Here is a 23,573-nt window from a genome sequence, read left to right on the forward strand (position 1 = left end):
CCCGTGCCTCGGGGGTTTCCTCCGGGTACTCCGGTTTCCTCCCCTGGTCCAAAGACATGCATGGTAGGTTGATTGGCATCTCTGGAAAAAATTGTCCGTAGGGTGTGCGTGCGTGAGTGAATGAGTGAGTGTGTGTGCCCTGCGATGGGTTGGCACTCCATCCAGGGTGTATCCTGCCTTGATGCCCGATGACTCCTGAGATAGGCGCAGGCTCCCCGTGACCCGAGGTAGTTCGGATAAAGCGGTAGAAAATGGAATGGAATGGAATACCTTAATCTGCACCTTTTCTCATGGAACTAAACTCTTTCCTTAACTCGCTCTTTTTGTTGAAGAACGGAAAACGTAATACCTTACTGAATCATTATGAAACGTTTTTCCCTGAAACCCCTGTTTATTATTCTAAATTATTATTATTATTTTCTTTTTTTTGTTTAATTCAATTCAATTCAAGTTTATTTATATAGCGCTTTTCACAATGTGCATTTTTCCAAAGCAGCTTTACAGGGGCAAACAGGAAAAACAGAAAAGGTAAAACACAGCACAGTGCATTGTGTTTAAAGAATGTGTGTTTACTCAATTTGGGTTTCGTCCTGGATTTATTTATTATTTATGTCAACAATGTGCTGTTTGTTCTGTATACCTTCAGTTTTGTACATTTTAATTGTTCAATAAAAAAAAACATGAGTGCCCTCGCCGTACCGTGGCGTAACCTCTCGGAGCCCCGGCACGCGCCACCACCGGGAGTCCAATCACAGCCCGGTGGAATGCGGACGCGCTCCACGCCCACGAGCTCGCGTGACAAACCGAACCTTCCGGTTCGAAGCACAGGTGAGCAGGTGCGCATCGGAAGCACGTGAACGGTGTGGTTTCTGTTGCGGGAAGAAAATCAAGGTGAAAGAGTTTTGTTTTTCGGTCTCCGCTGAAGATTTTACTTTTTCTGTATTTAAGTTTATAGTATAAGATAAATTAGTGACGGAGTGAAAAAAGCAGGTGCGCTTCATTAAAACACAAGTTTCTATTCATTCGTGTATGTTTCTCTTACAATTGGCTCTATTAATCTTAAATGCCTGAAGTGTTGACATGGATGGATTTGGTTAAATGTTTTTAGGTGATTTTGGTGTTCTGTCAAGTCCACGCCGAATGTGGGTTGTTGTTTAGCTTTTCTATTAATACACGTGTGATTTTTTTGATCTCTGATACACTGCAGTGAGAAAAAGATGTCGTGAGCTTGATGTGCGGCGTTCACTATTTAGCATCAGGTCACTGCATAAGTTACTGATTTGATGTATTTTTCCTTTGCATCCAAGCTCATTCAGTTTCCTGACCTGTAGGGATTTTTCAGGGCATTAAGTTAATGTTTTCAGTTAATGTTTTCAGTTACAATATGTTTGCCACAGTCCTGTTCTGCAAGTTCTACTGCTCTCTCTCTCTCTATGTCTCTCTATCTCTCTCTCTCTCTCTCTCTCTCTCTCTCTCTCTCACTCACTCACTCACTCACTCACTGCTATGTAATACTTCTACTTCTTATGTCTATGAGCTGTTGATATATTAACACTGATTGTGTTTTACTGAGGTTGCTTGATACATTTTGCTTAAATATTTTAAACATATTTCTATTTATTATATTATTGTACAAAACAGATCAAAGCACAAAACCCTCTCCTACATAGCTTACTATAATCTGAATAAATATTTAAAGTGATGTTTTACTTGCACGATAACTCTATCTCATAAGAAATGTAAAGAGGTGTTTGGTGGGGAAAGGTTAAGTCTAAAAACAATGCTCCAATGCAGAAAATTAAATATGCATTATCAAGAACAAGTTTGGGTTTAAAGGGATTGTTCACCCAAAAATGAAAATTCTATCATCATTTACTCACCTCCGAGTTGTTCCAAATCTGTATTAATGTCTTTGTTCTGTTGAACACAAAAGAAGACATTTTGAAGAATGTAGGTCAGCAAACAGTTCTGGGGCACTTTTGACTGCCAATGTATTTTTCCTAGTACTGTCTGGTTATACCATTCTTCCAAATATCTTTCTCTGTGTTCCATCAGATTTGGAACAAATTGAAGGTGAGTAAATGATTACAGAATTTTAATTTTTAGGTTAACTGTTATTGTAACGATTCAGTAATGTGAATGTGGGTATTTCATGAAAATAATGTGAATATGTCATTTATAAAGTCCAAAAAGATGCACAGTAAAACAAACGTGTACTCAATGCCACTCAACAGAATTTACAGTGACACAGTCATCTCTCTCCCTCTCTCTCTCTCTCTCTCTCTCTCTCTCTCTTTCCACAACGTTCAAACACGCCAACCTTTTTCAATACTGTATTTGTTTAGATCCCTGACGCTCGACTTTGGCTGCTGTGCCGTTCTAATCATCCGTATTAGATTTTCTCTTTATAGGCCGGATGTTAAATAATCACAGTTCTACATTTGCACATATTTACACTGATAAGACTGAGCTGTGATTCAACCATGAGAGGATGGGTGGAGCAAGGGAAAGAGAAACTATAAGAGATTCAAAACGTGTTCAGGCCTTTAAGGAATTCTTCACCCAAATGACTTTTACTGTAGAATGGCTTGTTTTGTGAATTCATTAGGTTAGGTTTATCAGATTTTCGGCACTGCCATCCATAGAGTTTTTTGCATCAGTCATGTGACATAGAAGAACCAATAGTGTCAGGTATGACCTCAAATCTGCAGAATAAATCTTAAGTCACAGTGTTTGAAGTGGAATCCATGTAAGAGAAATCATATGACCTGTAATGAATCATATATCATTGTAGCCAAACATCTAATGTTATGTTGCACGTAAAAACAAACACAACAACATGTTGTGTCAACAACATAAGGATTAACTATTCCCTTAAAGGACGCACAGGATTCTGGGAAATCAAACTGTGTGTAGTGTGTAAATGTTCTAGGTTAATTGAACCCGACGGTTATATTCTTCCATACAGTATGTGACCCAACCATGAGTTAAAACAACGTATCTGCTGATATTCACAGAGTTATGACACTAGTGTGGATGTATGAGAGGAATATTCATGGCTCGAAAAGATGAACTTTCTCATCCTCACAGATACGATAAACGTGAATAAAACATGATCTCTGCTGAAATAGATTCTGTAGATCTTTTTTTTAATAACCTGTCGGACCAGCTGTGCTGTATTTTTTTGAAGATCTTTTATTGTTTTTGTGTTGTTAAGAAATAGTCAGTCAATGTGATAGTGTGACAGTATCAGAATATTTTTCTTAAATGTAAGAACATTTCCGTTTTCTTGTGTCTGTGTTCAGGACCATAGACGACTCCAGACCATCATCATTACATCATAAGTGAATCCAAAAATGAAAATGTTGTCATCATTTACTCACCTTTAGTTGTTCCAAATCTGTACAAATGTCTTTGTGTAAACACGGAGAAAGATATTTGTAAGAATGCTTAGAACCAGACAGATAATGCCCTCCATTGACTACCATAGTAGGAAAAAAAACAATGGTATTCAAAAGTGTCCCAGAACTGTTGCTGTCCTACATTCTTCAAAATGTCTTATTGTGTTCAACAGAACCAAAAAAAAAGATAAAGTAATTTTGACTAGGAAAAATTGGTAATTTTATTTGGATTGAGAACTGTTTATATAGAACTGCTATATAGAGACTGAAACTATACACAATGAAAAGTATTGAAATCCACTCTTGTTAAAAAAGAGGGATGTATAAACTAAAATGATTTGGATGAAAGTGTCTGACACATGCATAAATGTAAAATATAACATTGTTTGTGATATCTTGTAAACAGTAATGTAGTGCCTATGCTAAAATATACAGTACTGCAATTTTATGATAGCTAATGAGCAAATATAGCAAATCATAAAGCATGCTTTAGTTTTTTTGATAAATCAGAGACGTGGGCCATAAAATAAACTTGTTTTTCATTCTGTACTATTATTTATAGAACAATTATCCAAAAGGGTGAGTTAGTTCTTCACCTTTCCTCCATTTCTGGATTTGTTGTTGAAATCTGTTGTGGGATTGTAAAGCCGGCCGTCGGTACGCACATGTTCTCTAATCTCTCACACTGTTCCATGCTTTCTTTGTTAAGCTGGTTTGAGCCAAACAGAGGAAATTGTGATCAGATGTAAAATCCTCAAGGATCTGGAATGTTCTGATGTGTGACCTAACGTGTGGTGTTTGTTTCAGTGCAGGTACTGAAGAATCAACTGCCTGTGTTTTCTGCATCTGGACCAGGATAGAGTATCATCTGTGTGTGTCAGTATGAGGTTTAAACAGGAAGTGAGTCCTGTGCTTGAGCTGATGTTTCGAATGCTGGTCAGGTTGTATTCGCTGGTGTCATACCTGCCGTATCTGCTGCTGAAATCTTCAGACTCTGAATCTCTGTCTGAGTGCTCAAGGAGGGTGAAGGCCCGGTCTGTGAGCGCTCATCCGGAGGGGCCGTACCGGGACGTGTCCGCTTTACAGACGCTTTCAGTGTGTGTGCAGCGCGAAGTGAACACACTCGACCGGGTGTTTGAAGCGTCTGTGAGACGAAATCCTGAACATGACTGTCTGGGGACACGAGAGATGCTGAGCGAAGAAGATGAGCGACAGGAGGATGGAAGAGTCTTCAAGAAGGTGAGTGTGCTTGAGAGAAGGATAGTTGCGATTTCTATTGAACCAGCCGGAGGAGCTGTTGATGTAGATTTTGTGATGGTAGGAATGAGATATTATAGTTGTAGTTCAATTCTGTACTGTAGGTGATATTGGGAGAGTATCGCTGGATGTCGTATGATCAGGTGTATAGAGAGGCGAGAGAGTTTGGAAGCGGTCTGACTTCTCTGGGACAGAAACCTCTGACAAACATCGCCATCTTTTGTGAAACCAGAGCCGAGTGGATCATAGCAGCGCTGGCCTGTTTCAACAACAACTTCCCATGTGAGTTCTTCAAGAGTGCCTTTTAGATTTTCACACAAAGTGTGATCTCTCTTCCAATAGCCAAATGCTTCTGTATGTTTGTTTGTGAGTGTGTGTGTGTGCGCGCGTGTGTGCGTGCGCGAGTGTGCGTGCGCGTGTGTGCGTGCGCGTGTGTGCGTGCGCGTGTGTGCGTGCGCGTGTGTGCGTGCGCGTGTGTGTGTGCGTGTGCGTGCGCGTGTGCGTGCGTGTGTGTGTGTGTGGGGAGGTCAGAATGTCCTCATTGAACTGATGTTATGTAAATGTTCCCCCCAAGCCTTTCTTTTTCCCCTGCCTAAGTGCTGTTTTCTCAGCAAACACACATACACTAGATGAGTAAAGACATCTCATATATCTGCACTATTTTTTTAAATATGAAAATACAATTGGTAAAGTAAATCTGTCATACACACACACACGTCTCTGTGTCTTCTGCTGACTTCTGCACCCTGATGTTGCTTTCAACATTAGATGCTCACGTACATGCTGTCATCCGGTCTTAGTGTGTGCACAATGAAGTGAATTAACGTGTTGATGTTTCCATGGTGATGTTCTTTCTGTTTGTGTCTCACGACTAAATTTTAACTCCCTCAAGCTCTGATGCAGACTGATGATGTCACATAACGCAGCTCCATGACCCTAATGATCTCAGTTCAGTCTTGTGAGCGTGTGTGTGGATGCATATATTTTGTGTGTGGATGCATGTGTGATTGTGATAACTGACACACACACACATTAGAGATAAAATAGTAAAGGTTGTGTGCTGATGAATGAAAGAAAACAAAGAGTGTTTTATTTTTGTATAATTTACATGTTATTTTTTTTGTGCGCGCGCGCGTGTGTGTTCCAGTGGTAACTCTTTACTCTACTCTTGGTGGTCCTGCGATTGTTCATGGACTCAATGAAGCCGAAGTTTCTCACATCATCACCAGCACAGAACTTCTGAAAACCAAACTCAAGGTGAACAGACCTCCTTCGTATTCATATACATCCTTTTTGTTTTTTGCTTTGAATTCTCGGAGCTGTAGACTCGGTCATTTTCTTTTATAACAAAATGAATCACCGTATTCTGTACTTACTCTACTCATAGAACATCTGTGTGTGTGTTTTTTCAGGATATTTTGTTGGAGGTACCGAGGTTACGTCACATCATCGTTGTTGATAATAAACTGGATGGCGGGTCAGTTTACCCACGAGGCATCAGTGTTCACAGCATGAGCGCTGTGCAGAGAGTGGGAGCACAGCCTGAGAACGGTACTGTGTTTGTTTGAGGTCTCGTCAGGTCATGTGAATGAGAAATCCTCCATCTGTGTCAGATTAAGCTGAGAGGTCGAGGGTGTTTCTGACTTTCTCTCTCACATCCTTTTAATTCTGTGGAAGTGCAGGATGACCTGTCACTTCAACGATTCAGTTAGTAAATTTAGGGGTAGATCATGAAAGTAATGGGAATATGTCATTTATAAAACCCACAAAGACGCACAGTAAAACAAACATGTCCTCTGTTACTCTACAGAATGTACAGTAACCTCTCCCTCTCTCTCGATCTCTTTATGGGATCTGTGTGTCACACTGAACTGTGTGTGTCAGGCCATGTTTTCTCACACTGCTTCAGACTTTACACACACATTGGTTCTGTTTTGTGTCACTGTACTAAAGTGCACACACATACACACAGATGTAAACACTCTTTCCCCCGTTCCACATTTATGGTTCTGGAAGCTTTCCAACCCAGGACTGATGTTCAAACTAAAACTTTGGTCACATGATAATGTAAATTAAGGTACACAAATACATAATGAACTACTTGTGTAGGAACATGCATATTGGTTGTACATAATTAGTATGTCTAAAGCACACTAAAGCTAGTGTAAATCTAAAAACTACTTTATAAGCAGTATTTAGGAGTGTATTGAGACAAACGTTGTAGTTAATAGTTAGTAAAAAGTGATAATTGCTCCCTATTCTAAAGTGTGACCAAACCTTTCTCTTATGATATTTGAGTCACACTTCCTTTCCATCTCAACCCTATTCTGTCTAATTTTCTGTTTAATCTCTCTCCTTTTCTCATCTCTCTTTTGATCCTACTCTCTCTTTCCACTGCACGCTTAGCTCAGTCTCTCCTCCTCAATCCCTCAGTCTCGCCCTCTTCTGTTTCTCCTATATCTCTTTCCCTCTTTTCCTCCATCTCTGTCACCTCTAGTTGGGTCATTCATTCACACACATCTATATTTCACTGTAAATCACTGTACTTTCATTGCACGTAAAGTAAACTAAACATCTTTATGACACATTTCTCTCTAGGATACATCAAATGTTTTCATAAATGACTGTATAACGGACTGTTTCTCTGAAAACTCATCAGGTCTCTTGCTTCTCAGTTTTTCTTTCAGAAATGTGTTTTGTTGAGATATCTGATTCAGACTTGTTTGCGCTTGTATTTACTTATAATAATTGTAGGTGATTGTCAGTGTATTATCATTATCATTATTATTTAAATGATGCTGGTGTTTCTGTAGCGTCGAGACAGGTACTTCCTCCGTGTGCGTCTGATATCGCTGTGATCATGTACACGAGTGGATCCACCGGAATACCAAAAGGAGTCATGATCTCTCACAGTAACATTATTGCAGGAATTACCGGAATGTCTGAGAGGATTCCCAACCTCGGGTACACACACACACACAAATATATATGCCTTGTGTTTGCCTCTCACTTTATAGTGTGTGTGTGTGTGACAACCACTCAAATAAAACAAATAAACTGAGATAAAGAGAAAACTGCTATTCTCTGGAGAGTTGTAATATGCCATAGACATATTGTGTTATTTATTGTTTTGTCTACAGCAGTGGTTCTCAACTCTGGCCCGCGAGATCCATTTCCTGCAGAGTTTATCCCCAACTCTGATATAAAACACCTGAACTAGCTAATCAGCGTCTTTACAATAGATGCGTTCAACTTAATCCGGCGCTGCGCAAATCTGTCATCATATGACATTTAAGTACCGCAGAAGTGATTCAAGTGCAGATTGCGCGGTACGCATTTGAATCGCTCTCGCGGTACTTTAATGCGATATGACAAACAATCTGCGTAGTTACTGATTAGCCTCTTCAGGTGTTTCATCAGAGTTGGTGCTAAACTCGGCAGGAAAGTGGATCTCGCGGGCCAGAGTTGAGAACCACTGGTCTACAGACTAAACAGATTTATAAAATTATATTATTTTATTAATATTAAATTCAGAAATATTTATTCTGCTTGTTTGTGTTTGCTGATTTGTTTCTTCAGGTGATTTTTTTTTGTTTTGTTTTTACAGTAAGGGTGACGCATACATTGGTTATCTTCCGCTGGCTCATGTTTTAGAGTTGAGCGCTGAGTTGGTGTGTTTAGCTCATGGGTGTAGAATTGGCTACTCTTCACCACAAACACTCGCTGACCAGGTGTTACACAAACACACAACTTTATAAATGGATCACTGTTCTGTGATGTCGTAATTAACACTTGAGATCAAAGCAGTGTTCTCTGATGTCAAAGATGAACATTTAATGTCATAATGTAACATGAGTGATCAGGAGCATGTGATTGTAAAAACATGTGCAGTGTGTTGGAGTTTTTCTTTTAATCAATCTGAGACTATTTTCGACACTTTCTGAACTGTTGTCTTACAGATTTCTCTCTCTTTGTTTTCCCCCCCAAAGTCAACAAAGATAAAGAAGGGAAGTAAAGGAGATTGTAGCGTCCTGCAGCCCAGTCTCATGGCAGCTGTACCAGTAAGACTGAATCCATCTCTCTCTCTCTCTCTCTCTCTCTCTCTCTCTCTCTCTCTCTCTCTCTCTCTCTCTCGCTCGCTCTTTCTGGGATGTTGGGGTTAAAAGTCAGTGAGTGAATGGGTTCGTCCGGAACTGATCGCAGCTGTAAACAGAACGTGAGAAAGCCCCGTGTGGTCGCCCCTCTGACACGAACACACAATAGTGACTCACACACACTGTAACTACAAAATTAATATTTTTTTATTTAAAGCGGCCCTGCAACGGTGTTTCATGCCTTCTGACTTCTTTACAATGTAAAATGTGTTGTCTTTTCATGGTTAACATGGTCAACTTGTCAAAAAATGAGTTGGGGGTATTACATAGTATTTCTGTGCTCGATACACTCCCCCAATGATCTTACAGGTTTCCCAAAGTTTTTTTCGAACATATAACGGGCAGCCGTTGTGGATAAGTTCTGCCCACACTCCCGGCGGTTCACGATTCAGACGTTGCGTCACTGGCAGCAATGTTCCCACGGGACTCCACCACCTCGTCTAGTTCCTGTTCCATGACAGCAGTGGTACACGTCAAACTAGTTCCGCCAGCCTTTCCTTCCTCGATGGTGGGGCAGCTAGAGGATACGTCGATGTCCCCCATTTGGAACGTGCCGTCTTTGTGCACCAAGGACGGCTGCCACCTGGGGGGCTCGATCTAGACTCCCGTTCAAAGGGTGTTCATCTCTGGTGTCGAGCTTACACTTCTGGGGGCCAAGCTGCCCCCTCTCTCATCGCTATGGCCATCCTGCAGGTCCAGACCAAGGCTTTGAGAGAGCTCCACGAGGGTAAGACTGACCCAGCGCTTATGCAGGAACTCTAGCCGCCGCGATCCCGTGCATCGTATGCTTCCCAGCAGCCCTGGTCCTGTTCGACGCCCTCTGGCTCCTGTGCCCCCCACTCAGGCGGCCCCCCGGAAAAAGACGTTGTATGGTGCTCCCTGTCCGAGGCCCCCCTTGGTATGGAAGCTGTAGCGCACAGCTTTGTCACCTGATTGCCTAGAATTTGGGCCCGGCGACTCTCACGTGATCCTGCGACCCCGGCCTGGCTACCGCCCAAAGTTCCCACCACTCCCTTTGGGGACCAGGAGGTGAACTTGCAGGCACTCCCCACTGGGGAGGAAGACCCAACCCCATCCGTGTTGTGAACAGAACGCGCAGTACGCCTCTACTTGAACCGCACGCAGAGCTTCAGGAGCTCTGATCAGATCTTTGTCTGTTTTGGAGATCAGCAGAAGGGGAGAGCTGTCTCCAAACATAGAGTAGTGCTCTAGATTGTGGACACCGTCACGACGGCGTACCAATCTCAGAAACCCTCGTGCCCGCTATCAATGAGAGCTCATTCCACCTCGTACAGCTTCCTCGTGGTCACTGGGGCAGGGCGCCTCTCTAGAGGACGTCTGCAGAGCTGCGGGTTTGGCTACACCCAACACCTTCACAACCTCCGCGTTGAACCGATGTCAGCCCGCATCATGCATGGTAACATTTAAGACCGGCAGCTGGTAGGGCGTATGCCTGCGAAAGCACCTTCCCCCCTTTTCCATAAATGGGTCATTGTGCTACTTAGCCCCCATTCTTTTCCCTCACAGGGCGAAGAATAGGCATTCCGTCCATCACTAAGCAAGCACCCCCTGCGGGCGGGCTGGGCAGAGCCTTCTGAGTTATCCACTCATAGCTCTAACCGGACCTAGTGCTACCGGACGTTGTAACTCCCCCACTCGGGCAGTTCCGTCTGATGTATCCTCATGATTGGTTCCCACCTTGATAAACCATGACCTCTCTAGGTGGACCCCCACCTCGTGGCTAACTACTTCAGTCCTCATGTTTTTTCCCATGAGCTCTCCCCTGACGGTGAGACCATGCGGGTGTCTCCACTAGAACACCTCCCGATGTTAGTAGGTGGTCTCTGTAGTGCGTTAGCGATCAAATTCGCTCACGTCTGACACACCGCGGCCAGTCACCGTCACTTCGCTGAGATTGTGATACAGCACAGCGTTGTGGTGGGTGTAATAGGAACCCCATCTGTCGGTTTCGACACAACGTATAGCGTTTATACGTAGGCTATACCAAATGAATTAACGTGCAATTAGTCAATTCATATCTTGTTTATTGTATGACAGTTTTTTTTTTAAAAAGAGTAAGCGTAACGGAAGTAAACATTCTGGAAAGGATATACTGCTTTGTGTGTTGCAAGCAATCTAACTTCTTCAGAGTAACGCAGTTGCGAGGACAGCATAGACCCAGTTATTTAAGTTGCGGAGTGATACAAATAGTCAGTGAAGCAGTTCAACGTCAGTTCCCGTGATGATCCTGGTAGAATATCTCACGGCTATCAGCCAATCAGATTTGAGAACCAGAGAGAACTGATGTATAAAAACACATAACACACGAGCTATGGTGTGGTTGGATAAGAAAGTCCCTGTGGGGAAAAAATGCAAAAGCCGAGCAAACCTCCATAAATATAGTGACTGTTTCTCAAAAAATTAAAAAAAGAGTAGAAATATCAGTTGTATCACAACCACAAATATTCTTCTCTTCCCTTTGATTTGATTTATCTGCACTGAATAAAAAGTAAAAAACATGAATATACCAATTTTACAGTGTTACAATTGTTTAAAGTAAAAGGTTTTGGTTTCTAATACATAATACATATAACTTTAATACTTGATTTTAATGACTGTGTCTGGACAGCTACATCACTTTATATAAATTGTTATGTTCATATATGTTCTGTGTGCAGGAGATCATGGACCGGATCTATAAGAATGTGATGCTGAAGGTGGAGCAGATGAGTGTTTTTCAGAGAACTCTGTTTCTATTGGCTTATAACTATAAGAAGGAGCAGCTCGCTTTGGGATACAACACCCCCCTGTGTGACAGGTACATCTTGTATGCTAAAAACAAACAAAATAATTTTGAAAAGCTTTGTACAATTATTATTTGTTTTATACATTGGAGTCCGTTCTTTTTTTCATTCTTTCTTTTGATGGCTCAGGCTGGTCTTCCGGAAAGTTCGGGCGTTACTAGGTGGCCGTTTACGGGTGTTGTTATCAGGCGGTGCTCCGTTGTCAGCGGAGACCCAGCGCTTCATGAACATCTGTTTCTGTTGTCCTGTGGGTCAGGGGTACGGCCTCACAGAGACCAGCGGTGCTGGAACCATCAGTCAGCGTGAGATTCACTCCTGTCATTAATATTACAGCTCATTTTTTTATATTGTGAAGTTGACATTCAAGATCAGGTTGTACCAGGTTACTTTTTCATACAATGAAGGTGAAGCAAACAGCATACACATATAAACATAATCCTTCACATTGATAAGATTGTCTGTCGTTTATGACACAACGATTTCCCACCATTGACAGGTTTTTCAGACATTTCATATTTTTATCTTCTGAAAGCATACAGCAAAATCTCTATCCATATTACATTGGGAATGGTGCTCAAAACATAAAGTCTTTGACAAAAACATAATATTCTCAGCTTTTTTTTTAAAAGCATTTTTGGAGAAACCTTCTGAACTCAAAAGTGTATAAAAAATCTAATGTAGATGCTTTGTTCTTCTATCTGATAATTCAAAGAAGACAATATTCTGGGGATCATTGGAAAAATGTTGGAAGCTAAAATATTTTTTGTAGATTTTTTAAGATTTCAAAGGTGCGATCTTAGTGAAATGCTCACAGAAGTTTATAAAATTTTTAGCGTTAAAAGAGTTTCTCTAGTTGTTTATACATAAAATTATTTCTGTACACTTTGCTGTCAGGACATTTATTGTATCATATTGTTTCAGCATTTATCCAAAAATGTACAACTAGTTTGCAAATGAATGGGAAAACGATTTACATTTTGAGGGTGAGAAGGTAATGACAGAGTTCATTTTGAGTGAACTATCCCTTTAATATGAGAACAGTCTGTACACACTTATAAGACATTAAAACATTACCAAGACAGCCATTACACTGAAATTAGGTCACGAGAAGCTACATGTGGACTATGTTCTATTTCTCAGCGGTCACAAGAGAGATGTTCTGTTGCTGGTCAGCTGGTGAGTTTTATGTTCTCAGAGGGTTCGATGGTAAAACTGTCCAAACAGATGGTGACTCCAAAAACATTCATTTTTTTTATTAAACACATTCAGTCATCGGTTTTTTCTGTTACGGACAAAATAAGATAACTGTCATTTGAGATAAAACACAGATCGTTTTGTGTGATCCTATTGTGTATGTAGTTTGGGATTACAGTACGGGAAGAGTCGGAGCACCTCTGGTTTGCTGTGAGATCCAGCTGAAGGACTGGACGGAGGGTAAGAGAAACGCACACACCCGTTTGGTGTTATAAAAACACTGTCAGTTAAGTTTACCTCTCCATCATATGACATGTCTGCCGAGAAACTTAACAGCGCTGAGGCAAAGCAGAGCGAGGATGAAAAGCGAGGAATATTTGGAGCCTTGTAAGGAAGTTCCTTTACTGCACATTTTCTCGTACATATATTTAAAATAACTTTTTACATATTTACACGTACATTTACTTTAACTGAGAAGCAGAATGACCTTCGATATTACAAAAAACTCAAAAATAAACGTGGTTGCTTATGACAAAAAATCAAGAGTAGCATCAGTTCTGTCCGTTCACGTGAGTCAAGAGTAGCATCAGCCGATCACATCAGATGCAGCGAATCAACATTAACCAATAGTCCTACAGCACATACTAGATTGCGTCCTATTTAAGTTGCATTTTTTTTACTCCTTATCAGTTAGACTGCATTCATTCATTTATTTATTTAATTAGAAATTAGATATTATTTATTAGAATGATCTTACTCGTTGTATAAATACCATGCACTGTGCTGTGTTTTAACTTTTCTGTTTTTCCTGTTTGCCCCTGTAAGCTGCTTTGAAACAATACACATTGTGAAAAGCGCTATATAAATAAACTTGAATTGAGTTACTTCCCCACCTCCATCCCCATCTCCTCCATATCTGCCTGTAAATGTCAGATGATTTAATTTAGTCATGTTTAGCATTATGAACCCAGGTGGGGGAACATGCTGCTACGCTCCCGCTCTGTCCATGCAAGGCTGCATGGGCAGGCAGAGAGTTTGCCCAGAACGGTTTCATTCTCCAAGCTTAAATATATGCTATTGTTAAATATTTGACGACAGTGGTCCTGTCGGTCCTGCCTTTCTGCAAATGGTGGAGAAAAAAACTTAAATCAGGTTTCAACTTAATTCAGTAAACCTACTTTATATTTTTGCTTGTTTAAACATAAATTCAAACATGATTTTAATATCTAAGATATTAAGAATTTATTTTGGAAAACAAGACAAAATGTTTGAAGAATCTTTTTTTTGTCATTTTGCGGCTGTTGCTCGTGAGATCCATGTTGAACTTTATGTAAATTCGATTAAATTATGAAACATTTTATATAAAAACTCAAGGCTGGAGAAACACGGTTCACATTCACTGTTATAAAATACATATTAAGAGCATAATTTCATCATTAATAACTCTGTTATTAACTTTACATCGATATTAAACACAGTATGATACAAATTAAAATGTTCATTGAATAATTAATTGTATTCATAATAATAAAAAAATTATCCTGTGTAATATTAACTGATTTGAAGTCACAGGTAAGCATGAAGAATAATTGAATGTTTGTTTATAATGTCTCTTTTCTTAATGTTTGTGTCTGTATGTAGGTGGTTACCAGAGCACAGATAAACCCTGTCCACGAGGAGAGATTCTGATTGGTGGACCTAATGTAACCATGGGGTACTATAAGAACAAGAAGAACTGTGAGGATTTCTTTGTGGATAAGAAAGGCCAGCGGTGGTTCTGCACGGGAGACATCGGAGAGTTTCATGGAGACGGTTGTCTAAAGATTATTGGTGAGAAACTGAAAATCCTTTAAATGACACATCTTACTGTAAACTCACTCCTATAAATGCAGCAGATAAGAGTTTTAAAGCTCAGCCGGGAGGAACGGGTCAACTTCCTGCTTCACAAACTCGCGTACAGATGAAATCATCTCATGTTTATATTGTGTTTGTGCGTGTCAGACCGTAAGAAGGACCTGGTGAAGCTTCAGGCTGGAGAATATGTTTCTTTGGGAAAGGTGGAAGCCGTCCTGAAAAACTGCCCTCTCATCGACAACATCTGTGCATATGCCAACAGGTACAACAACTGTAACAACCACCCATCAGCAACATACACTGAATAAATCCATAAATAAACCTTCTCTTCTTTTAGCAATGAATCTTACGTAATTGGCTTCGTGGTGCCCAATCAGAAACAGCTCATGGCGCTTGCAGAGAGGCGGCGTGTCAATGGTTTGTGGGAAGAGCTTTGTAACAGCCCTGTCATTGAGGAGGAGGTGCTTAAAGTCATCACAGAGGTGGCACTGACAGGTAATTAATGAATAAATAGTTTTCAATCATTTAGTTCCCTGTACTAAACGATATATCGCAAGCTTTTATTTTAATCCTTTGTTGCACTTTCTTACCACAACTTATTTTTAGTCTGATTGTTTTTTCTGTTTGTGTGGTTTTAACAGCTCAGTTAGAAAGGTTTGAGATTCCATGTAAGATCTGTTTGAGTACGGATGCCTGGACCCCGGAGACAGGCCTTGTGACGGACGCTTTTAAACTCAAACGGAGAGAACTGAAAACTCATTACCAGCATGATATCGAGAGAATGTACGGTGCCAAATAAGAACCATTTCTGATTACAACCACTGAAAAATAATGTATAGATTGAATGCATTGTAATTCGCTTTGAATAAAAAGCATCCGCCAAATGCATAAATGTAAATAAATGGACAGCTTGACAAAACTGGACCACCAATCAGGACTTCAAAAGAAGTATTTCAATAATGATATGGCCAGATAAATCCTAGCATCATTTTCTCAGATTTGACCCAAATCACTCTTGAACGTCTATCCAATCAGATTGGAGGTACAGAAGTAGGAATTCTATCCTGCTCGAAAGCTGTGCATCATGTGATAAACTCATGCTCTCAGCAGGAATCATTTAGACATTAAACAGAACAACTTTCTCTACTGTTTGTAATCTTTCTTTAACTTTAATCTCTTGATCTTGTCATGTGTGAACTGTCTTAAAGAGACAAATTGAGCAAATTATATAAAAATATCTTGAACAAATTTGTCTTTCTCTATTAGACTTACATTAATTCAGTTTTTAGTAAGTGTATATTGGCTAATGCAGAGTATGAAATGTATGCCTATTAAAGTTATCCTGCTGGACAGAATACAATTTTTCCAATAAGCAGGCTTTAATATTTTTTTTAAACTTAATTAATTTAAAGCATGTATCATAGCTTGTTTTTATTTTAGACAGAATCGGGTTTATTGTAGAATAATTATAATAATAGTTTAAAAAAAACTTGACACCCCTTAACAGAGGCCATAAACCCCCTTAGCTTTCTGTACAATTTCCTTCAATTGTGTAAAAGTGCTTAAGCTTGACCAAAAATATTTGGAGTCTAGTACAGATTCATAGTAATACTTTCTTTGGTTTTCTTAAACCATTATACATTCTTTGTTTCACTTAAGTTAAACATGATACAGAGTTGAAAAGAAAATATAGAATGACCCACATACACTGTAAAAAATGCCTGTGAAATTAACGGTAAAATCCTGTTGTTTTCACACAAAAAACCCGTTATCAGAAAGGGTCCGTAAAAAATACAGAAAAACACTGTAAAATTGTCTGTAAAATTAACAGCAAAAATTCCATTGTTTTTACGGAAAAACCCTGTAAAAAATGCTGTGAAATTAACAGTGAAATTCTGTAGTTTTCACAGAGAAAACTGTTGTCAAAAAACGTCCATAAAATACGGATAACATTGAAATTTCACTGTTAATTTCCCAGAGAATTTGACAAAGTTTTCACAAGGAGTTTTTTTCAACTCCACTAACACTTTTATCACCTTCACTTACAGACACCACTGTCACTTTATTTCTGTTGCACGTCTACAAAAGTTCTAATTGAAAATGAACACAAGTTTACATGGTGATGAGTGTTTGCTTTAGTTGTGGTCTTGACCCTTTGCTTTCCATGTGAAGAAATATTTACCCAGTACTGACATCTATGAGTTGGAACACACTGACTCAGGTGGGTGGAAAGCTCAGATAAAGCTAACGCATTAAATTATTTGTGTTAGTAAGTACATGTTCAAGAGTTTAGGTAGTGCTTTAAAGTTATTTGTTGTTTTCATTCATGATATTGCTCGAATTTAATTAATATAATGAATGTCTTTAGGAGCACATCTAACACATGATAAATGTTCTAGCAGATATCTAGAATATAACAGTTTGTCTCAACAATGGTGACAACAGAAAAAACCCTCTAAAGATAAACGCAATGCATTCTGGGTATCATCAAAGCACAAAACTCATCACTGACTCCCAGCATGCATTGTGGCTGTAAGCTTTTCTTTTGTTAGTCACCACTGTTGAGATTCATACACTGATTCTTGATGTCTGAGTCAAAGACAAAATACAAGCTTTTTAATGGTTCAAAAACTTTTTAGATTCACTGTAAAAAAAATCCTGTAAAATTTACAGTAAACTACTGGCAGCAGGGTTGCCAGCCAGATACTGTAAATTCTACAGCTACAGTTCTGTAATTTAATTTACAGCCATTTTCTGTAATTACATAATACAGGAAAAAACTGTAATTTTGAATAGAAACAGTATAATGCTGTATTTTTTACAGCCAATTGCTTGATTTTAATTTACTTTATTTAGAAGAAATACATAATCACTGTATATCCAGTATGTTTTGCATACTGGATTTACACTGTTTATTTATGTTTTAATTGATACAAAAATAAATTACAGACAAATTTTGTACCTTGTTGTACATTAAATATTTTTATTCAGTTACAACTTCATAGTTGCCAACATGGCTCTTTAAACAAGGAATGTTTAAACAATACCTTAACCAACATATCCATCATGTAACAATATCGCATAACAAAGCCCAAGTGAGTCTGTAAAACGTTCCACATCTTGATCCATCAGAGCACAACAAGTAGCTGGAACTATGGAAAAGAAAAAAGAGAATAATTTTAGATATTTATACTCAGAGGAAAAACAGAGGACAACATATACAGTCAGAGACAGAGAATAATACAATGATGAGATCTGTGTGTGTGTGTGTGTGTGTGTGTGTGTGTGTATGTGCGTTCGTACGTGCTTCTTACTTTTCATCGATTTCACTGAAAATTCATCATTGTGTTTAGAAGAGCGGCAACATGTGGTTTCACTGCAACCTGTTTCTTCTGTATGCTGGCATTTTAGATGACGCTTCTTGTTCCACTCTCTGGATTAATATCTACAAAGAGTCAGGAAAAACAAAATGTTATATATTAAATATACAAAATATATTATATTAAAACACATGAATTAAATGATCAGCTTGCTAGTGTTAAATAGGGCAGACTTCTAAATAATTTGCACTAAAAAAATCCATCTCTCGTTGAGAAATATTGTTTTAAAGTTCTAAACAGGTATATAACATTAACATATCTATAAAATGCAGGTAAGGAAGTGGTTCAACTAATACCTTTCTGTGGACTCCAAGATAGACGCTGCCCCATCCTGGTACTGAAGATTGAATATTTAACATGCTATGATCAGAGTGGCAAGGCCAGACATGAAGCTGTGCTGAGCACCGTCACACACAACCTAACCTTCAGTAGTCAGCATTCAGTGGCCTGCATGGCAAAGTGTGTCCTAAAACAAACAATACCACATGTGACAATCGTTAATAGATACAATACAATTTTATCTTTAAGCTTTTCACATTTAAACTACATTTAAGTATAAGTGACTCTACAAACAAACTCTAAGCAAATTACACAGAGTAACTTACACTTAAAACCGTACTTATACAGAAATGTAAGCCATTTCTAAGGGATGTAAGGGATGTCACGATCAACAAATTGTCACACTGTTATTTGTAACGGGCTGTCTCACTCCCACCATCCAACGGTCCTATCTGGAGACAGTCCTGCTCTAACGATAAGGGTGTCGCTAACGTCTTTTGCTCAAGCTCTCATCTGGCCTCCGTTACATAAACTGAATATCTATGGTTACGTACATTAATCACTTTACCGGGCTATCCTCCGTGAACATCGACTTACCTCAAGCTTTGGTGACTCGTTTTAATTTGGGCGCTCGGTTTAACGGATAACTGCATTTGCAAATTTGAATTACACCACAAAATAATCACGACCGAGTGTGGTATTCAATAGTAAATTCCCGTGAATCCCAACAGTCGAAGCATGTAACATTTACCGTGTCTACGGCGGGCGCGATGTTCAATATTAAACAAACAACCGTCAATGTACTAATACAATGAACCGTAGCTCGTCACATACCGCCTTCGCACCTGCTGTGTACGAAAACTCGAAATAACGTGAACAACTTCTGTCCTCAGGTGCTATAGCGACGGAGAATGTTTGAAATCTTACCGCGACGGCGCTGATGAAACCCCGCGCAAGACTCCTTCGGTCCCCGCGGATGGAGGTTGAATCCGGGGTTACCAATATGAAACGCGACTGTAGATACTTCTATATAATGTTACCAGTATGATAGTTAACAAATATGGAGAAAATAAACGTAATAAATCACTTACCCCAGGTGTGAATCACTCATTTTGCGCACTTCACCAATCTCGACTGTTGAAGATAATCCCGCCATTGTAGATTTGAAATTTACAGCATTATTCTGTACATTTGAGTTAATCCGTCACGTGACCCCACAATGCCTTGCACTTTACAGCAATATTCTGTATTATTTAAAATACAGTCAGCTTCTGTAAAATAACGCTGTAGTTTTTACAGCAATTCGTTACAGTGTTGATTGTTGCATGAAATGTGAATTTTAAAAGCAGATTCATTGAGGCATTTGTAACAAAAAATACAATAAGTAATTAAACAGTGTCCCAGATAAGGAGTAAATACCTTGGTAAATACCTAATCACACTTTCATTTGATGTGATTTGTTACAAAACTATGTTTTCTATAAAACAATGTCATAGCAGCCCAAAGATAACTGTGAACTTATTTATGACGGCTGAAAGAGCCCAACTAAAGCAAACCCTGATCACAAAAACGGTGACTTTAAATAAACCAATAAAGCATCAAGTCATGGCTGTTATGCTGCAGTCCCTGTGAAGCAGAAGTGATGATCGTCTTCAGTATTCTGACTTGTTTCCCAAATGAATAGTGGGTGTGGCTCATGTTTTCTACTGTGAATTGATTGGATGAATAAAAACAGGATGTTCCCGTAATGGGGGTGCTTCAAATATTGCAGCTTCAAATAGTGCCATGACTTTGGAAAATAAGACAAAATAACTTTTAACCGTATTTAAAAAGTTAGACTTCTGACTGACTAAATAGTTAACATCTCTTAAAGGTTCATAAGAATGACCCTTTTTTAAGACCCCATCTATCAATTGAAACACACTTGCTGTAGACTAAAAAGGCACTGTAAATTGCGTTGGATAAAAGGGTCCGCTAAATGCGTTAATGTAACTATGTAAGTTACTCTAAAAAAGTAATTTATTACTAGTTACTAATTACATATTCAATAGTGTAATTAGATTACTGTACAAATGACTCTCTCCAAAAAGTATTTAGTTACTTATAACTAATTACTTTCTATATCCTATATCAACCTTGACTAGTTAAGTGATTCAAGGATAAAACAGCTTATTTAATTCATTCAATTTAATTTGTATCATTAACTGACCAAAGTATTACAAATGTGAGAATTATACAATAAAGCACGGATTTTAAAGTTAAACTTTGAATTTTGATGTCAATTCCACTATTGCACATGCATATATTACACTATTTAGTTTAATTACATCAACAGTAACTGTAATTAACAGAAAAAATCTGAGTAATCCCTTACTTTACTTTTTGAAGGGAAAAGTTGTATTACATTATTTATTACTTAGTAACTAGTTGTAACTGATTGTAACTAGGACCGCAATTATTTAAGAATATTTCATGCAAATCATTACTTTGAAGTGTATGCTGTTGTGTTGGCTCTCCAGACTGCAGAGCTGTCTTGATACTGTATGTTCTGATAAACGAGCGCATTTGGCAGCACTTGAGCTCCATTACGCGTCATAAGAAAAAGGCTGCGAGCATCTCTGAGGGACGGACGTGAGGATCTCGACTCCCTCAACCCTTGTAACAGATCCTCCTGGCGCGTGTCCACGCACAGCTGCCCTCGTGAGACCAGCTATTTAAACGACACAGCTGACATTCCCCTTACAGCCCAGAAACATACGCGAAAAACTGTCCACGCTGAAAGATCTCGGTGAGTTAATTGAACGTTTTTACATTTATGTCATATTTCACATATTTATGTAGTCTATCAAAGAACGATAAAATGTGTTAGCTACTTGGAAAAACTTCTCTATAACTTTACGTCACAATTTATTGCCATAGGAGTGACAATTCTGAAAGTTTTTCTGGTGTGTTTTAATCCGACAATAGATTTAATTTAGTGGCCTTTTAAATTATTTTGGTCCAGTCGCACTTATTAACCACATCTTTTCTGAATGTGATATATTAAAGAAGTTGTAGTTATTTTAAGTTTTAAAAATCTTTTTCAGGTAACTGCTACTATCGCAATGGAGTCGGCGCGCAACGGCACCGCGCCGGGCGCGCTCTCATCGCAGCAGACCATCAGACTTTACTCGCTCGGCGGAAGGGACGGCAACGCTTCCTTGTACATCGTCATCGTGGTGTCCTTCTACGGAGTCTTCCTCATGGGGATCATGCTAGGTTACCTGCGCAGCAAACGGCGAGAGAAGAGACGCACGAACGCTTTCACGCGCCTGCTGCATGAGGAGGAGCAGCGCGAGTGGGGCGCGAGCCAGAAAAAGAACAGTTTCAGCCTGCCCTCGTTTCCCACTCTGCGCTCCACGCCGGTGCCGTTTTTGCTAACTGGTAGGCACGGGGACTGCGCGCGCGAAGGCGGGCGCGTTCTCGCACCTATGGCCTGCGCGCTGTGCTCGGTTGAACAGATCAGCGTGAGTTCTCTCAGCTCCCCCGCCGATGTGCGCTTTGCTATAGAGGAAGAACCGGTGTCTGGAGACGGGATAGATGAACCGGTGATCTCGCACTCGGAACCAAACTGCGGCGCGGAAAATCTGAACGAGACTTCCTGAGGTTGCGTCATCTGAAAAATGTTTCAAATCAACTCTAATTGGTTCCTTAAAGATCAAGGCGGACTGTATGGTTTCATAAGATTCTTTAAGATCCATAGAAACATTTGAACAAAAACTTTAAAGGGATAATTTTATCACAAAAATCTATGACTATGGAAGATAAGAAAACACTAAATGGCTCTCTTGGTTCTTATATGAAATCGCGCGATGAAGTGCCCTTATTTTTGAAACAATTAACAAGACAGCAAAGCGCATATCCCTGTTTAATGGAGCTTCCACATTCATTAACTTACAGTAGTTATAATAAACACAGAACTGTAGTATTTTGGCAGTGGTAAAGTTCTCCAAGTGCCGAGGGGGTAAATACGAACTCAAAATAACCTGGAAATCACTTGAAAACTCTTTGTTCTTATATATCAACATGTACATAAACGTGTGAAATGATTTGATATGTTTGCATTTTATATAAATAAGTGATCCATATTGCTTTACTTGCATGGATGCGACTATTTAAGAGTCTATTAAAAAGTCTTGCGGTATGGGTGAAGTTTCATTATTTGCACTTACAAATCATTGCCTCACGGGGGCGTAAGAGACCATGTGCGCATATCAAGGGACTCTTGAAGATTAGTTGTTACAAAATGCTATGAAGTCTCTTGCAGATGAGAAACGTTTGTGTCAGTCCAGTTGGGGTCACTGCAGAGATAAAATCTGTTAACTTGCCCCTCCCGAAACTTTTTATTTTGGTTAATCCCCTCAGGAATGAGTTTTGAGACAACGGGGAGGGTTTCTACGATCTGACTTTTTGCTATACGTACGGTAGATCTACATCATAATGCCCATACTTCTTCATCAGCATCATTATAGTCTTTGTTGTCCAAATGAAATGACATCACGCGCACAAGAGTAAGTGACCCGTCTTCCTCTCCAGGGATTGCAGTGGAAAATTCTCTCATGCTTTCCGTCTGAATGGATTTCTTCCAAAGTAAACCTAATGCATAATGAATACATTTTTGGACACTGAATAATTTAATGTTCTATACGCAGAGTTTAGTTTTGAACAATTTTGTGAAATTAGAAATTTAGACGCCTTAAATATATATGTATAAAGACTGACTGTTATAATAGTGATAACTATTACTAATAGTAGTAATCTATTAAAAGTCTCTCACTTAACAATTTTCTCTCTTCTCTCATTCACTTCATCACGTATCACTTATCTTGTAAGGCTAGTATTTGAAAAGTAACCCCCCCCAAAAAAGAGATCTTCAAAAGATCATTTAATTCACTTTATGATCTTTAACTCGCCTCTAAATACATCAAGAATGCTGTTTTTCATCTCCATATTCTAACATTTAATGTGAGCTGACATATCCAGGGAAAACCAGAATGTTGTGATTTAATTTATGGGATCTAATCATACATGAAAGGTCAGGAGCACCAATGATATTAAACATATTGATAAGATGCATACTGACCCTTAGCATCCTCAGAGGACTCACACGCTTCGTGTATCTTTGGTCTTAATGAGAGTTTCTATGGCAACAGGTACCAGAGGGAGTTCTTCATTTACAATCGGCGGTCAGATATCCGGATGCCTAAGACA

The 23,573-nt window shown here is 39.3% G+C and overlaps 2 protein-coding genes and 1 long non-coding RNA gene across 6 annotated transcripts; 2 read left to right on the forward strand and 1 right to left on the reverse strand.

Annotated features, from left to right (window-relative positions):
• Positions 1–812: 812 nt before the first annotated feature.
• On the forward strand, positions 813–16,024 carry acsl3a (acyl-CoA synthetase long chain family member 3a). 3 transcript variants are annotated; one of them, XM_056757379.1, is made up of 15 exons: positions 813–891; positions 4,209–4,640; positions 4,763–4,940; positions 5,806–5,915; positions 6,071–6,209; positions 7,472–7,622; positions 8,266–8,389; positions 8,648–8,719; positions 11,491–11,630; positions 11,746–11,918; positions 12,976–13,050; positions 14,452–14,640; positions 14,812–14,926; positions 15,002–15,159; positions 15,306–16,024. In XM_056757379.1, exons 2-15 carry the CDS (start codon positions 4,284–4,286, stop codon positions 15,461–15,463), a joined length of 2,139 nt encoding a protein of 712 aa, XP_056613357.1. In that variant the 5' UTR covers positions 813–891; positions 4,209–4,283; the 3' UTR covers positions 15,464–16,024. The 3 variants fall into 3 exon arrangements, with proteins under 3 accessions (XP_056613357.1, XP_056613356.1, XP_056613358.1); XM_056757378.1 differs by having other exon boundaries at positions 816–891; positions 4,214–4,640; XM_056757380.1 differs by lacking the exon at positions 813–891 and adding an exon at positions 973–990.
• A 1,560-nt stretch (positions 16,025–17,584) lies between these two features.
• Positions 17,585–19,945, reverse strand: LOC130429029 (uncharacterized). 2 transcript variants are annotated; one of them, XR_008907527.1, is made up of 4 exons: positions 18,650–19,945; positions 18,341–18,510; positions 17,979–18,109; positions 17,585–17,816 (listed from the first exon to the last, which is right to left on the reverse strand). It is a non-coding gene; the product is annotated as an uncharacterized LOC130429029 (long non-coding RNA). The 2 variants fall into 2 exon arrangements; XR_008907526.1 differs by having other exon boundaries at positions 17,586–17,816; positions 18,341–19,941.
• Positions 19,946–20,998: 1,053 nt separating this feature from the next.
• Positions 20,999–22,956, forward strand: kcne4 (potassium voltage-gated channel, Isk-related family, member 4). Its single transcript, XM_056757381.1, has 2 exons — positions 20,999–21,111; positions 21,410–22,956. The coding sequence occupies exon 2, from the start codon at positions 21,428–21,430 to the stop codon at positions 21,965–21,967; it is 540 nt and encodes a 179-aa protein (XP_056613359.1). The 5' UTR covers positions 20,999–21,111; positions 21,410–21,427; the 3' UTR covers positions 21,968–22,956.
• The last annotated feature ends 617 nt before the right edge of the window (positions 22,957–23,573 follow it).

The sequence above is a fragment of the Triplophysa dalaica genome, chromosome 9, assembly GCF_015846415.1.
Source record: "Triplophysa dalaica isolate WHDGS20190420 chromosome 9, ASM1584641v1, whole genome shotgun sequence".
NCBI lineage: Eukaryota > Metazoa > Chordata > Actinopteri > Cypriniformes > Nemacheilidae > Triplophysa > Triplophysa dalaica.

Bases quoted from the DNA above. Each gene is read 5' to 3' on its own strand.
- acsl3a (XM_056757379.1), top strand. From the start codon at position 4,284: ATGAGGTTTAAACAGGAAGTGAGTCCTGTGCTTGAGCTGATGTTTCGA. The intron at 6,210-7,471 runs GTACTGTGTTTG...GTGTTTCTGTAG, and splicing joins GGGAGCACAGCCTGAGAACG to CGTCGAGACAGGTACTTCCT. The intron at 11,919-12,975 runs GTGAGATTCACT...TTGTGTATGTAG, and splicing joins TGCTGGAACCATCAGTCAGC to TTTGGGATTACAGTACGGGA.
- kcne4 (XM_056757381.1), top strand. From the start codon at position 21,428: ATGGAGTCGGCGCGCAACGGCACCGCGCCGGGCGCGCTCTCATCGCAG.